The sequence below is a fragment of the Narcine bancroftii genome, chromosome 4 (genome assembly GCF_036971445.1).
Source record: "Narcine bancroftii isolate sNarBan1 chromosome 4, sNarBan1.hap1, whole genome shotgun sequence".
Lineage (NCBI taxonomy): Eukaryota > Metazoa > Chordata > Chondrichthyes > Torpediniformes > Narcinidae > Narcine > Narcine bancroftii.
This window is the reverse complement of record NC_091472.1, coordinates 124,156,829-124,171,562: the sequence shown is the minus strand read 5'-3', so window position 1 is coordinate 124,171,562 and position 14,734 is coordinate 124,156,829. Positions and strand designations below refer to the sequence as shown.

The window sequence follows — 14,734 nt, the reverse complement described above, 5'->3', positions numbered from 1 at the left end:
TGCAGTGATTAATTTAGCAGACTAATAATCAAGAGACCTGGTTTAATAATCTAAATAACCACGAGTGTTTTAAAAACCCAAATGGTTCACTAATGCCCTTCAGGGCAGGACATCTGTCTGATCCTACCCCTCATGGTTAACTCTTAAATACCTCTGGGATGGCCCATCAAATTGTTCCATGCTAGTATCCATATCACCAGTATCACTATGTTTAAACAGAAAAGGTACTAAATAATATTGCAACTGATGGATTATATCAATATTCCATCATCCCACAAATGGCAGTAAGTGGTGGTAGGCTATTAAACAGCTGATGGGAAAAGAAGACTGCATCCTTAAATGTGAGCACCTAAGCAATGCTATAAAAATGGCTGAGGTACTCACAACAATGTTGATCCAGAGGTAATCAATGCAGGATCTCTGCAAATGCACCTCAGGGCTGTGTCCTACATCATCAATGACCTTCTTCTTCAGAGACGGGGAAGTTTGTTGGTGATGGCAAATGTTCCTTTCCATTCACGGCTCCTCAGTAAATTAAGTATCCATGCTGCAAGACATCAACAATATCTAGGATGGGCTGAGAAGTGAAAAGTAACATTGCTTTACAGGAGAGCTTAACAATGACCAAATCCAGGATGAGAGAATCTCACCATCTACCCTTGACGTTCAATGACATTATCCATAAATGAGGTCACCACTGTTCAGAAACTCATCTGGACTGAACACATAAGTACTATTGCTGCAAGAGAAGTCCTAACTTTGGCTCTCGAGGGTATTTCCATCATCTACAAGGCACCATTCTTCACTTACATCAACAGATGTAGTGTCATGAAGCTTAAGAGGGAATGAAGCTCAACACCATCCAGGAGAAAGCAGTTTGCTTGATTAACACCTCATCAACCACTTTAAACAGTCACTGCATCCACCAAATACAGTGCCTGCAGTGTGACCCACTAACAAGACACACTAACATTGACTCACCAAGACAACTCTGTTAGCAGTTCTCGAATCTGGGACTGCTACCACCAGGCAGAGCAAAAGCTATAAGGGAACAGCTCTACCTGCAGTCTCCCCTCCATGTTGTACACCAGCTTGACCTGGGAATATATCACCAGCCTTTCCTCGTCCCTGGGTCCAAACCTTCGCCCTCTTTGTCCAACAGTATCATGGGAGCATTCTCGCCTGATGGATTGCAATGGTTGAAGTTCACGGCTCATGGTAATTAGGGTTGAGCAATAAATGCTGGTCTTGCTAATGCCACCCACTTTCCAAAACTGAATAAAAAAAATAGAGGATAACTGCAGTACACAAAAGTGCTGGAGAAACTTAAGCAGGTCCCACAGCATTCATAGGAAGTAAAAGTTGATCAATGATTTGGGCCTGAGCACTTCAGAGCCTGAGAGAAGTGTAGATAACATAGGGGAGCAGTGGGAGACTCTCAAAGCACTCTCTTTGAAGAGAGGAGGAGAAGTTCTTCAGGGTAGGCATTCCTCAAAGAAACTTTGCAGTGGATCAGCTGGATGGAGTTAAACAAGAAAATCTGCACAAGCTGAGGCCTAGTGCAGTACTCAGGAGTGCAGGAAAAACTCAGTGGGCTACTCAGCATCCGTAGGAAGGAAAAGACAGTCGATGATTTGGGCTTGAGACCTGTGTAGGATAATTCCAGTGTAAATTCAGATCTTATAAGTTTACAATAGATTTACAAGCACCCACTGCTAGAATGCTCATTTCACACCCAAGTCTATGGTTTGCTACTCTCTGTCAAATTATCTTTCTGTTCCCAGATCGATTTTTGGCTGTGGTTCAATGCGGCCCAGAGAACTGATTTGCTGGTATTAATATCCTTGGCTTATAGCCGTTCGCTTCTGCCAGCACCATTCTAATGTTTTGGGCCCTATTCATATTACATTATTGCATTGTCCTGTGGACCAGTCAAGGAGTATTTTGTTGCAGTACAGAATGAAATATTTAGAGTGAATTTAATTGTGTCAAATTCCAGCACTATTTACAGTGCAGTAATTCAACATTGAATACAGGCATTGTTTGATGTTGGCAAGTATTATTGGTGGTCTGTGAAACAGTAAGAGCTCTGATAACAATCAGGACCACGTTTGAAAGAAGGTTAATTTGGAGAGATGAAATGTTGGAGATTGGGAACAAAATAAATTAATCAACTTCCTGAATAGTCAGGTGATCTGACCTGTGAGAAACAATAAGCATTGAAGATATGCAATACACAAAAGTGAAGGAGAAACCTACCAGGTCACGCAGCACCTATTGGAAACAAAGAGTAACCAACGTTTTGTGAACTGAGCCCTTTGTCAAGTATGAACAAAAGGCAGACAGGCATCTGAATAAAAATGTGGGGGGGGGGTGGGAGAGAGAGGAGAGGAGGGAAGAGGGGCAGGGGGAAGAGGACAGGTAAGATGCCTCCGTTTGATATGGTGGGAAGAGAGAAGAGAAAGATGCTGAGAAGTGATAGGGGAGAGGGTAGCACTCTGAATGGAGGGGGCTGGGGAGCTAGAGGAAAGGAGACAGAGGGATGGAGAAAGAGAGCGTTATAGGGGAGGGGCCTAAGAGAAACCAGAGAAGTCGATGTTCATGCCCAGATGGAATATTAGGTGTTGTTGCTCCAATGACCCAGGTTCAAACCTGACCTTGAACACTGTGTGCAGTTTGCACATTGTCACTATAACTTTGAGCATTGCCCATATGTTCGAGTTTCCACCCACAGATCTGCAGATTGGTAGTTTAATTGCTCCATCTTGTGTAGGTGCATGGTTGAATCTGGGGTGGGGGGGCAGGGGAATTAAAAATGGGATGAAGCAGGTGGGTGCTGATATTCAACTGATACACAGCAACTGCAACTCACACTTTGAACACATGGGAAAATATACTGAAGTCTACTTCGGTGTTTAATGCCCGACAAATGATGAAAGACTTGCATTTTTATATAACATCTTTCATGAAATTGGGACTTCACAAAGAAATATTTTGTTAAAATCACTGTTAAAAAGTGAGAATGGAAATAAAATGGAAACAAAATAAACAATGTCATTAGGTTCTACTCACCATAAACAATCACTGGATCCTTCAGATTGTGTATTTACAGGAAGAACATTTGCGGAAGTTGGGAGATATGCTGTGTTTTTTGAAGGTATAAGTTGTAGCATTTGACCCACTCGTTGAGGAGTCAGTGTTGGTCGTTAGTACTCCTGCTCTATATTATCATCATCCAATCCAATAGTTGTATAAATATGAACTAATATATATATTAAAATGTAAATAAATATAAATATGACATCAACTTGGAGGTCAACTGCAAATTGGATTTAAAAAAAAAACCCTGTCACTTCCCATCATTTTTATCTTGAGCCCTCCCACCCATATCCACCTAGACCCTCTTGCCTCTGGGCCTGTGCTCCTGCCCCTTCCTCCACCATTTTATTCAAGTTCCTGCTTTTTGGTCATATCCTGATTAAGGGTTCAGCCCCAAAACACTGGATATATATCTTGGCAAAATAAAGAATGCTGTGTGAGCTGAGAATTTCTCCTGCACTTTTGTGTATGTGCATTTAACACCTTGTCTGTCTTGGCAGTCTCCAACCAGACAGCATCCATATCAACTTCTCCAATTTCCATTAAACCCCCCTCCCCAGTCTCTCTTTCCCTCTGTGTCCCTTCTTCCAGCTCCCCAACCCCTTCCCTTCCTTCTCCCATCACAGAGCTATCTTTCTTAACCCTCTGTTCTCTCCCCATTACTTCTCAGCTCCTTCCTCTTCTGCTCTCTCACCTGTATCAACTTATGACCCCTTACCTGTTTCCTACTACCACTTAACTGTTTCTCATCAGCCCTCCCACCTGTATCCGCCTACAGCCTCTTACCTGTGAGCACGTGCTCCTGCTCCTCCCCCTTCCCCGTGCTACAGGGGAGGAATCTAATTTCAGCACAAGGTCCAAGCCAATTGGTCTCTTGTATTAAAGGTAGCTGTCCACAATGAAGTAGTCTAGTATTAGGGGGTTCCAACACCCCCCCCCCATGAGTTTCATGAATTGCCAAACCTCGTCATTCCCTGAAGACACCATGCCCAACCAAAAGCAAGAAGTAATAGAACAGAGCGACAGAGCCCCATGGTTAAAATATTAATTTCATTACTGCATCTTTTCTATCCCAGTAACCTCCTGCAGTCCTTCACCCCTGTCCAATGGCTGTGCTCTCCTATTTCTGGTCCCTTATCCATCCGGAGTTTGTTGATGCCCACAACAAATGGTCAAACCTTCAGGTCCTGACCCATAGACTCTAGAATTCCCTCTCTCAACCTCCATGCCTTCAATATTCCTCATTTCTTTGCTCAATCCTTTGATCTCTGATCTAAGATCTCATTAAAAGGGTTGGCATCAAATTTTATCTGAGAACACCTCTGTGAAGTAATGTGGTATTTCAATCACACTACATGAATGCAATTCTTGTTTTTTTTTTAAATCCTGCAATCCCTAGTATTAAACTCTTAATGTAATAGAGATGTTGCATTGAAATGAAGCCTCGCTCCCTACTTTATCAGTGTAATTACAAGCCCTACTCGATACTCTTTTCCAGGGAGCTCCAGTTGGAGGACATATCCTGAGTTATCTCCTGGAGAAGTCAAGAGTGGCCCATCAGAACCATGGAGAGCGCAACTTTCACATCTTCTACCAGCTGCTGGAGGGAGGAGATGATGAGCTGCTTCGTTGGTTGGGTCTGGATCATAACCCACTGCTATACCACTACCTTGCCCAGGTAAAAAAAAGAAACAGTGATGGGCTGAGGCATCAAATGTGTCCCTGGAACAAGTTCCCCACCATGAAGTAAGCCTGTTGGAGCTCATTCTCATGCGTGTCACAGGAAAACATTCCACACTGTGCCAACACCTTCCATGTTCAAGGAATTACCTCAGCAATGTTCTTAATTAAATGTTAATGATGCAGCATGGAAGAAGGCCATGAAGCCCACTTAGCCGACTACCGCCTATGTTTTGGAGGGTGGGAGGAATCTGAAACACCCAAAGGAAACCCATTTGGTTAACGAGGAGAATGTAAAAAATCCTATCAGGCACTGCCAGATGAAGGAGGCCCCTTATATTTGTGCCAGTTCTTTCAATTACCTTGAGTTAATCACTCTTCGGTTTTTATATTTTCTATGATATATCCAATCCCCTTTGAAAGAACTAATGATTTAACCTATTTATAGTAAAATATTGCAGAAAATGTAAATCTGAAAAAAATAACATTTGTTGGATCTAAAAACCCTCTGGGTGGTGCCTCCCATGTCAGAGCAGCCTATTATGTGGAGGAGTTGCTCTCTACTTCCTCTGCTATTAGTGTCCCCTGATTAGGGATCATCCGATAACTGTACAGAGGTTCTCATTGGTTGGTCTGAGTCGAGGTAGAGACAGTTGCTTTGCGTGATAATCTGAGCTCTGGTCTTCTGCAGATCAATTCCTGTACCAAGCCATTATGCATCCAGACAGGATACTTATGGACAAATTTCATCCTTGCAGAAGGATCCTTCCTGATTTCAATGACTCAACTGGATGAGCTGCCTGGGACATTGAGAGCAAAAGGTCCAACCTTTAGAATGAAGACTAAAATGTCGCAGATGCAGGAAATCTGAAACAAAAAGGAACACTCAGCAGATCAGGCAGCATCCATGGAAAGAGAAACGAGGTTAATATTTCAGGTCTGATGCTAGTTCTTTGACCTGATATGTGAACTCTGATTCTCTTCTTGCAGATACCACCTGGCTTGCTGAGTTTTTCCAGCATTTTCGCTTTAATTTCAAATGAAAACCTGTGAACAGAGGAAGACACATTATGCGAGTGTTCCTGTTTTTGGTTTGCATGTCCTATCACTGGACTCCTGATATTGACAGTCTATTGGGAGGAAGAGATTGCCAAGTGGACAGAAGAAAAGATTAGGAATGTGCTCTAAACTTCCTTGAAGAAATGTATCGGTCCCACTAACCTCTGGGAAGGTCTGTCCCATGACTGTTCAACATGGAGAAGATGCACTGAGAATGGTAATGAGCACCTCGGTGCATGCATCAGGAGGACAGATCAACTACATGGCCACCTTCTGCTCCATACGTGCAAGAGGCAGCATGCCCCATAATAATCTCATAGCCACACAGAAACCCAGAGTGGATGCAAGTTATCCTTGATCCTTAGGGGCTGACCACCAAGAAGAAATTAGCCAGTACTCAGAGAACCATTTGACCTTAACAGGTCCAAGTCTTTAGCTTCAAGTTTCCAATGATTTACTGCCCTGATGTTGCAACATGTTCTGTCACAAAATGTGTCTTTCTATTGTGTCTTAATAGGGTGAGTGTGCCAAAGTGAGCTCCATCAATGACAAAAGTGGTTGGAAAACTGTTCGAAAAGCATTGTCTGTAATTGATTTTACTGAAGGCGATATTGACGTGAGTGCTTTCTATTCATTTTCCAGCTGTGGGTGTTGCTGATCTTGCTCATACCTGATTGTTATTGACAAAGTGTTGGATGATACTCCTAAGGAGGCGCTCCCAAGAGATTTCAGCATCACTCTGATGGCTGGGTAATGTGTGGCTGGAATTGACAGATGAGAGCAGCTTGCTTGTTCAGACCCAGCATCTGAGCAAACAGGTCATGGGTCCAATTCCATTCCAGGACTCGCTGTCAGGTTGTCACTCCAGTCCAGAATGGTCTGACATTTACTTAGCATGGTTTTGTCCTCCTGCAATAACACCCAAATTCTGTTTGTAGGACACTGCACCATTCTGTCTCCATTTTGTACTCTGTTGCTTTGAGTGTCAATGTTTTAAGTAATTCTAGTTGTCTTCATTTTTCCTTCATTCATGGAGCTGCTGATTTAACCTGTGAATGTATATAAACTGCATGTTGCCTTTGAATTTGGGACCCACCAAGCATTGTTGGAATTCCCTGCTAATGTACAAAATAGATTGCACCTACCTTGTTCAGTTATCCCTGTGATTATTTATTGCAACACAATCCTGTGTGGACTGTAGCATAACTGACATCATCCAAGAGGAAAATCTTACTACAATAATCCCAGCCCTCAAATCAGTTGTAAAATCCATCAGTTGGCTACACCACAACTCTGCTTAGCCAGTCAGATAAATCTTTGACTACTGACAATTAAAACCACTAAATATTACTTAAACAAATTTAATAGTAAATTAGCATTTAAAAACTTTTAAATGCAATTAATACTTTAAAAATCTTAAGATGGTGAACAAAAATTACCTTAGTCCTTTAAAACCATTCTTCATCATTCAAAGTAAGCAGGGAAGGTGTTTGTGCCTCCAGATCTGACACGACAATTTATTAAGGTGGGATTATTATAATTTCACACTGACACTCTGCACTTCATGAGTACCATCCTGGAAAGTACTGCGAGCAGGGACCGCAACTTTGGAAATTGGACACACACATGGAAGTCTCAATGTTGTCATCAATTACATCATCAGTTACCTAACTTTTATTTCCCTGTAAGATCTTCTAGCTGGGAACACTACTGCTGTCATGGCAACTAATGCTAAAGATTCCCAGCTGATATTCAAAAGGCAGGGAGAGCTCCCAATATTCATCTCCTCAATTCTTTCGTCTCTGTATTAATTGTGTGGTCTGCCATCCGCAAGCTAATCATGGGTTACACTTCATTGTAAGTGGTGCTTTGGGCATTGTTGGAGACACATCATGACCAATCCATACACCTAGTAAGTTCTTATATTTCATATTGATTGCTATTCTCTCATTGTTAGGGGCACCAGGCAATGCTCATGGTGATTCTTTGTTTGCGTTACAACAGATAAAAGTTGAAGCATATCATATATATTGTATTTTTATGTGACAATAAAAGGAATCTTGAACCTATTACATATTGCTGGGTGTTCAGCTTCTTAGATCTGATGAGGTCTGGTGAACATAAACAGTCTTCCCTTGATAAGGTATGTTAATGTTCCATTTTATGGCATCTCTTCAAGTACTGTTAACCTGCATCTGCCCACAGAACCTGTTGGAGGTCATTGCCAGCGTTTTGCACATGGGAAACATTCAGTTCATTGCTGATAATCAAGGATGTGCCAACATCATCGTCGACAAGCAAATCAGATGGATCTCCAAGGTAAAGCTGCCAGGGCAAATAGACAGAGGGGTGAAAAAATGAGGGGCTGCGAAGAGGGGGGCCAGAAGGTGAGAGTTAGGATCAAGTCCTTCAGGGAACATTTCTTCACACAAACACTGATTGAAGATTGGGATCAAATATCAGAACTGAGATTTTAAAACCTTCCTTGGTTTTGTAGTCAACATAATCAGATCTGATTGAACAGATGGCTATGTTTAAGGAGCTGAATCCCTGCTGGTGTGTTTGAGTTAAGAAGATTCCTAATATGCTTAATTTTACGTAAAGAGCAATACCACCCAGGGCAAAATACTTTATCTTAATATACAGCGTGGCACTGTTTAATTAATTGCACATCTAGTATGAAGCATTTTGTCCTATAAGAACTAGATATGGGTTAAGGGTGAAAGATGAAGTGTTTGAAGGGAACTTTAGGTGGATCTTCTTCATGCAGAGAGTGGGAGGATTGTGGAGCAAGCTGCCAGTTCACGTGGAGACTTTGGCTTGTTTTGACATTTAAGAAAATATTAGATCAGTACAGTACATAGATGGGGTGGGTCTGGAGGGCTAGAGTCCAGGTGCAGGTCAATGAGGTGAAACAGAATAATAGTTTGGCACACACTAGATGGGCTGATAGGCCTGTTTCTGTGCTGTGGTGTTCTGTATTAATAGTAAGAATCTCTTTTCCAAGGCCAGAGGTATAAGGAGAGAGGAAGAAGTTTTAAAGCGGACCTCAGGAGTAAATTGTTAATCCAGATAGTCATGGATATTGGGAATATACTGCCAGAGCAGGTAGTGGAATGAGATACAATCACAACATTTAAAAGGCACTTGGACAGCCAGATAAGATTAAGGACCTCATGCAGGTGATATCCCACCTTAGGCCCATACTCGTTTTCATGTTGATGGGCAAAAAAAGGTGCAGTGAGCATAGCAGAGCCTGATCCGGTGCTGTGTGGTTTTATGACAAGGAATTGTGGTGGTCTTATATGATGGCCATTGAGTCTCTGGCACTTTTCTTTCTGAAGCTAAGTCTGACAGAGGCAAGAAGGTCTATGCATGATTTCTGGCCTACCAAACTGTCTGATTTCAGGGCAGGTGCTACAGTGGCTTCAGTATCCCAGTACAACTGAAGGCAAAAGGAAAATAATCTGCAATGTGTGCATGGTGCTATCAGGCTGTAAGTAAGTGGTATGTGAGGCCACATGTTGTCTGTGGTGGACAAAAGGCTGGTGCACAAAACAAGAGGTCTTGGTATTGTGTGTGTTGGGGGAGGGGGTTGTTGGGATGGATTCATGGATTGATGATTGGTTTTCACGCAGCAGACAGTAATTCAGAATAAATGGATCTGATGTAAGTAGTGAAATAAGCCTTCAAATATTTACTATGTACATTAATGAGCAGGATGATGACATGAGCGTAGGTGGGAGAGTTTGGGGTTCTGCAACAGGGTGTCGGTAGGTTGAGAAAGTCTTTAGAAACTGGGTAATCGTGTTTAATGTGGGGAAAGCCTTCAGTAAGAAGAATCAAAAGGTACATTATCATCGAAATCAGAGGTGGCCAACCTTTTAGTTTTTAATTTGGACATACAGCACGGTAACAGGCCATTTTGGCCCACGAGAATGTACCAGGGGTGTAGGTTAATTGGGTGGCAAGGACTGGTGGGCCAAAATGGTCTGTTACCATGCTGTACGCCTAAATTAAAAATTAAAAGGTTGGCCACCCCTGATTAAATGAAGAGGGACTGCAAATGAATGGAGTACACAGTGTCCTTGTGCATGAATTACCAAGGGTTAGGAGGCAGATGCAGCAAGTAGTTTGGGGACAAAATGCCACATCAGCCTTTATTGTAGGGAGTTGGAGTTTAGTTTTGTTAGAATTGTGCAGAGTGTCTAGTGAGTATGTGGTGGAACACTGTATTACAGGCATTGTACTGGTTGGTCAGTCCCTGATACTGTAACTCCTCCCCCCCCCTCTGGACTCCTAATAAAGGCAATATCACCCAATCCCCTCCCTCAGTACTGCCTTGGAATCGGGCCATGTAAGGTACGCCTGTTCATTTATAGTGACTAAAGCCTATTAATCCCGACCTGGTCTGTTGGCTCTAATTGAAAGCGCCGCAAGGTCACACCTGGAGGACTGTGTGCAGCCTAGGCCCCCTTATCTACACAAGGAAATGTTACCATTGGAGGTAAACACAAGGTCTGCACCTGCTGGAAACCTGGAGCAACATCCAGAGAGCTGGAGGAACCCAGTGGGTCAGGCAGCTGGATGGAAAACATTAGGCAGACTGCCTGACCTGCTGGGTTCCTCCTGCACTCTGGGTGTTGCCTTTGGAAGCAATCCAGAAAAAAAAACTCCTGGGCTAATTCCTGGGAAGAAAATGCTGTCCTGTCACAGGCAGCTGATGAAGTTAGGTCGCATGCTTTGGAGTTTAGAAAAATGAGGAGAAATCTTATGATAAGAGTGCATGACAAGATGGTATTAAGATATTTCCAATGGTGAGAGAGTCTTGAACAGGGGTCAGGGGTTACCATATAAGGGTATAAGCCATTTAAAGCAAAAATATGCAAGAATTTCTTGAATGGTGAATTTCTTGAATGGTGAATCTCTAGATTCAGGGCTGCAGATGCTAGAAGTAAATAAATAAAGATGAAGGAATTGAGGGTTGTGAGGAACTGATGGAGAAGAGAAGTTGAGGCCTCCGGCCTCATATTAAATGGCAAGGGTCTGGCAGGCCTACTCCTGCTCCTGATACCCTGGGCTCTTGCGTCTCATGAGGCAGTATGTATTGATCGTTCCATGTTGACAGTGTGTTTCATCTCACCCTTCTTCACGGTCTGCCTGTAGCTGCTGGGTATCCATGTCTTGGTCCTGCAAGAGGGTCTGACCTACAAGAAGATTGAAGCAAAAGCCGACGAGGTAACTGATATGTGGCTTCTGAAACTGTGCTGCAGTTGAACAAAGTGCTAGAAATCCAAAGTATAACCAGCAAGTGCTGGAACTATTCACCAGGTCGGCCAGTATCTCTGGCGAGGGAAACAGGGTTAATAATTCAGGTCAATTAAAGCAGAGAAAGGGGATGCAAATGCTTGAGAATGGTGATCAAGACACTGAGAGACCTGAAAAGAATTTTTAAGATTAAAATCTTGTTTTAATTTGGATACCTGTCTGACTAGAAATGCGGTTGTATTTCCTGCTTCCAGCTTTAGGACTGACTAAGGGTCAACTAACAGGAATTGGACTGACCAAACTGGGATTCCCAGTTTTTGTCCTAACCTAATCCCATGGTCCTGAGGATTTGGAGTTTTAGCCATCACATTCCTGCTTTACAGAGCAGCAATTTATCCTAATCCTTCTCATTTCAAATCAAAATGTTGATCCACTTCCCTGAAAACCAAACAAGCAAGATTAGAAAGAGAACGTTATTGGAAGAGGGAATAACACTCCTTAAATGGCTATTAATGTACATTTTGGGTTTTCCTTTGGAAGGTTCTGAGCCCTCTGAGTGTTGAACAGGCATTCTGTGCACGCGATGCATTAGCAAAAGCCATTTATGGACGTACATTCACTTGGCTTGTTAACAAGATCAATGAATCACTAGCTAATCAGGTAAGGAAAAACATTTTTTATATTTAAAAAATCTCTCTGCCTGGAAATTCATCCCCACTTGTCACTAAGTTGGATGGAGGCAGAGTTATAAACCTGCCGGTACTGTATGACATGTTGAACACTACTGGGCAGTACGGAATTTCAAGGCCCATTCTATTGATTCCGCTACTGTGTTAGTCCAAGGTTTTAGAATGGATGGTTTTTCTACTTGGAGACCTAAGGTAAAAGTTTGCCTTTCATTGGCACCACAAACTAGAAACATCAGGTCTGACGTTAACAAGTCCACTAATAGGAATTGCTGTGACTAGTTCTACCCACAACACAGGAGGAGGAGGAGAAGCACTTTCCTATAATCAAGTGACCAGAACTGAACACAATATTCTAAGAGTGGTCTTACCAGAGATTTGTAGAGTTGCCACATGACCTCTTGACTCTTGAACACAATTTCCCAGCTAATGAAGACCAGCATCCCATAGGCCTTCTTAACTATCCTATCAACCTGTTCGGAATCCTTGAACTCGCAGCCAGATGTTTGATTCACAACAAGGCAGCCTCCTCCCTGCCAGACGAGAGCACAACCCTCAAGTGACTGACTACTGCTGCATGGATATTTTTAACCTCCTTCCCACTGATTCCAAGCTGAGATGGCCAACTAAGTCTCGATTTCCTAGTTCAGATTCAGCTACCTTCACTGAGAGACTTAGAGCAATTGATGATCTCTTCACTTTGTTGTAGGACCCTAGCAGAAAAACAGTGATTGGACTATTGGATATCTATGGATTTGAAGTTTTTGATGTGAACAGGTAAGAATTTTTGATTCCCCACACCCTTTAAAGGAAGTTTAACAGCAACAAGGTCAGGAGAGAAACGTCATGCACCTGGTCATTTTTCAAAATCCTTTTTTTTTGTTAATTTTGAGCAACTGCAGCCAACATTGAACTCAAGTACAACTCGAATCACTGTGTCCTGCTTCCATACAATGAAGGATGAACAGAACAAGGTGAACAAGAGGAGGCCGATTGGTTTAACCTAACCATTCCGATCAAGATGCCTATCTCCACTAATTCCATCTGCCTGTGTCAGCCCAAACCCCTCTGCACTCTTTTCTACCTATGTAAACATAGGAACATAGGAAGTAGGAACAGGAGTAGGCCAAAAATGGCCCATCGAGCCTGCTCTGCCATTCAATAAGATCATGGCTGATCTAATTTATGACCTAACTCCACCTACCTGCCTTCTCCCCATGTCCCCTAATTCCTCTATCATGTAAAAATTTATCTAACTGAATTTTAAATATGTTTAATGAGGCAGCCTCAACCACTTCCCTGGTTAGAGAATTCCAAACATTCACTACTCTCTGGGAAAAACTATTTTTCCTCATCTCTGTCCTAAATCTACTCCCCCGAATCTTGAGACTGTGTCCTCTCGTTTTAGTTTCCCCGGCCAGCTCAAAAAACCTTCCTACATCTATCCTATCCATACCCTTCATAATCCTATATGTTTCTATAAGATCTCCTCTCATTCTTCTGAACTCGAGCGAATACAATCCTAGACGATTTAATCTTTCATCATAAGTCAATCCATCCCAGGGATCAACCTAGTAAACCTCCTCTGGACCGTCTCCAAAGCCAGTATATCCTTCCTCAAATATGGAGACCAGAACTGGACACTATTATCCAGGTGCGGTCTCACCAGTACCTTATACAGTTGCAACATTACCTCCCTACTCCTGAATTCAATTCCTCTAGCGATGAAGGCCAACATTCCATTTGCCTTCTTAATAACCTGCTGCACCTGCAACCTAACCTTTTGCGATTCATGCACAAGCACTCCAAGTCCCCCTGCACAACAGCATGCTGTAGTTTTTCACCCTTGAAATAATATTCAGCTCTTTCATTTTTCTTTCCAAAGTGGATAACCTCTCACTTACTAACATTGTACTCCATCTGCCAGACCTTTGCCCACTCATCCAGCTTAACTCTATCCCTCTGCAGACTCTCCACATCCTCATTTCAATTTGCTCTTCCACTCAATTTGGTGTCATCCGCAAACTTAGCTACACCACATTTTGTCCCCTCCTCCAAGTCATCAATGTAAATGATGAACAGTTGTGGGCCTAGCACTGACCCCTGCGGCACCCCACTTACCACTCTCTGCCAACCTGAAAAACTCCCACTTATCCCGACTCTCTGCCTCCTGTCAGACAACCAATTTTCGATCCATGCCAATAGACTTCCCCGGATTCCAATGTACTTCCCCTATCCAAATGTCTTTTAAGCATTACATATTACTCACCTACACCACCATGTTCCATTACACCCACCCTCTGTGTAAAATAAAACTTGCTCCTCAGATCCCTTCAAACCTTTCCCCTCTCACCTTAATCCTATGGGCTCTAGGTTTAGATTTCTCTACCCTATTTATTGTTCTTCATATTTTGATAAACCTCTAAGGTTCCCACTCAGCCTCATTCGCTCAGGGGAAAGCAATGCTAGCCTATCCAATGTCTCCTTATAACTCATCCTCCAGTTCAAGCAACATGGCTGCAAATCCTTTCTTGCAGAGATGCTGGTGAATATCCATTTTTCTTCATACATCTGTCACTGGTACAGTAACAACAGGCTGAGTACCTCCTCTCATGCATTCAGTGAACATGACACCTCAGTACATGGCTACTCAAGATACATTAGCTGTGGGAGTAACTGTAATCCTGTAATCATTGAACACTCGATTCTATCCCCTTGATTACTCACACTGCCATGGAGCTTCAGTTTGTAACTGAGCCAATGGGAGAGGAATCCCCAGCTCCTGGAGCATGTTTTCTTACAGCAGAGGTAGAGACAGGAGATGTGTCTTGCCTCTGCATCCTCAGCTCAGAAGTAGTGGGGGAGGCTGGGGGGGGGGGGGGGGGGGGGGAGGTGGGGAGCTGGGGGAGGGGGGGTGGGGAGAGAGAGGGAGATCAGTGAGG

General features: G+C 42.9%; 1 protein-coding gene across 1 annotated transcript in view; it reads left to right on the top strand.

Annotated features, from left to right (window-relative positions):
- myo1ha (myosin IHa) overlaps positions 1-14,734 on the top strand; it is an 86,444-nt gene that overhangs the window by 8,611 nt on the left and 63,099 nt on the right. Inside the window, exons 5-10 of the mRNA XM_069932707.1 lie at positions 4,598-4,777; positions 6,356-6,454; positions 8,044-8,157; positions 11,005-11,076; positions 11,647-11,766; positions 12,502-12,569. Of these exons, the coding sequence (XP_069788808.1) occupies positions 4,598-4,777; positions 6,356-6,454; positions 8,044-8,157; positions 11,005-11,076; positions 11,647-11,766; positions 12,502-12,569 (653 nt within the window). The remainder of the gene's footprint in view (positions 1-4,597; positions 4,778-6,355; positions 6,455-8,043; positions 8,158-11,004; positions 11,077-11,646; positions 11,767-12,501; positions 12,570-14,734) is intronic.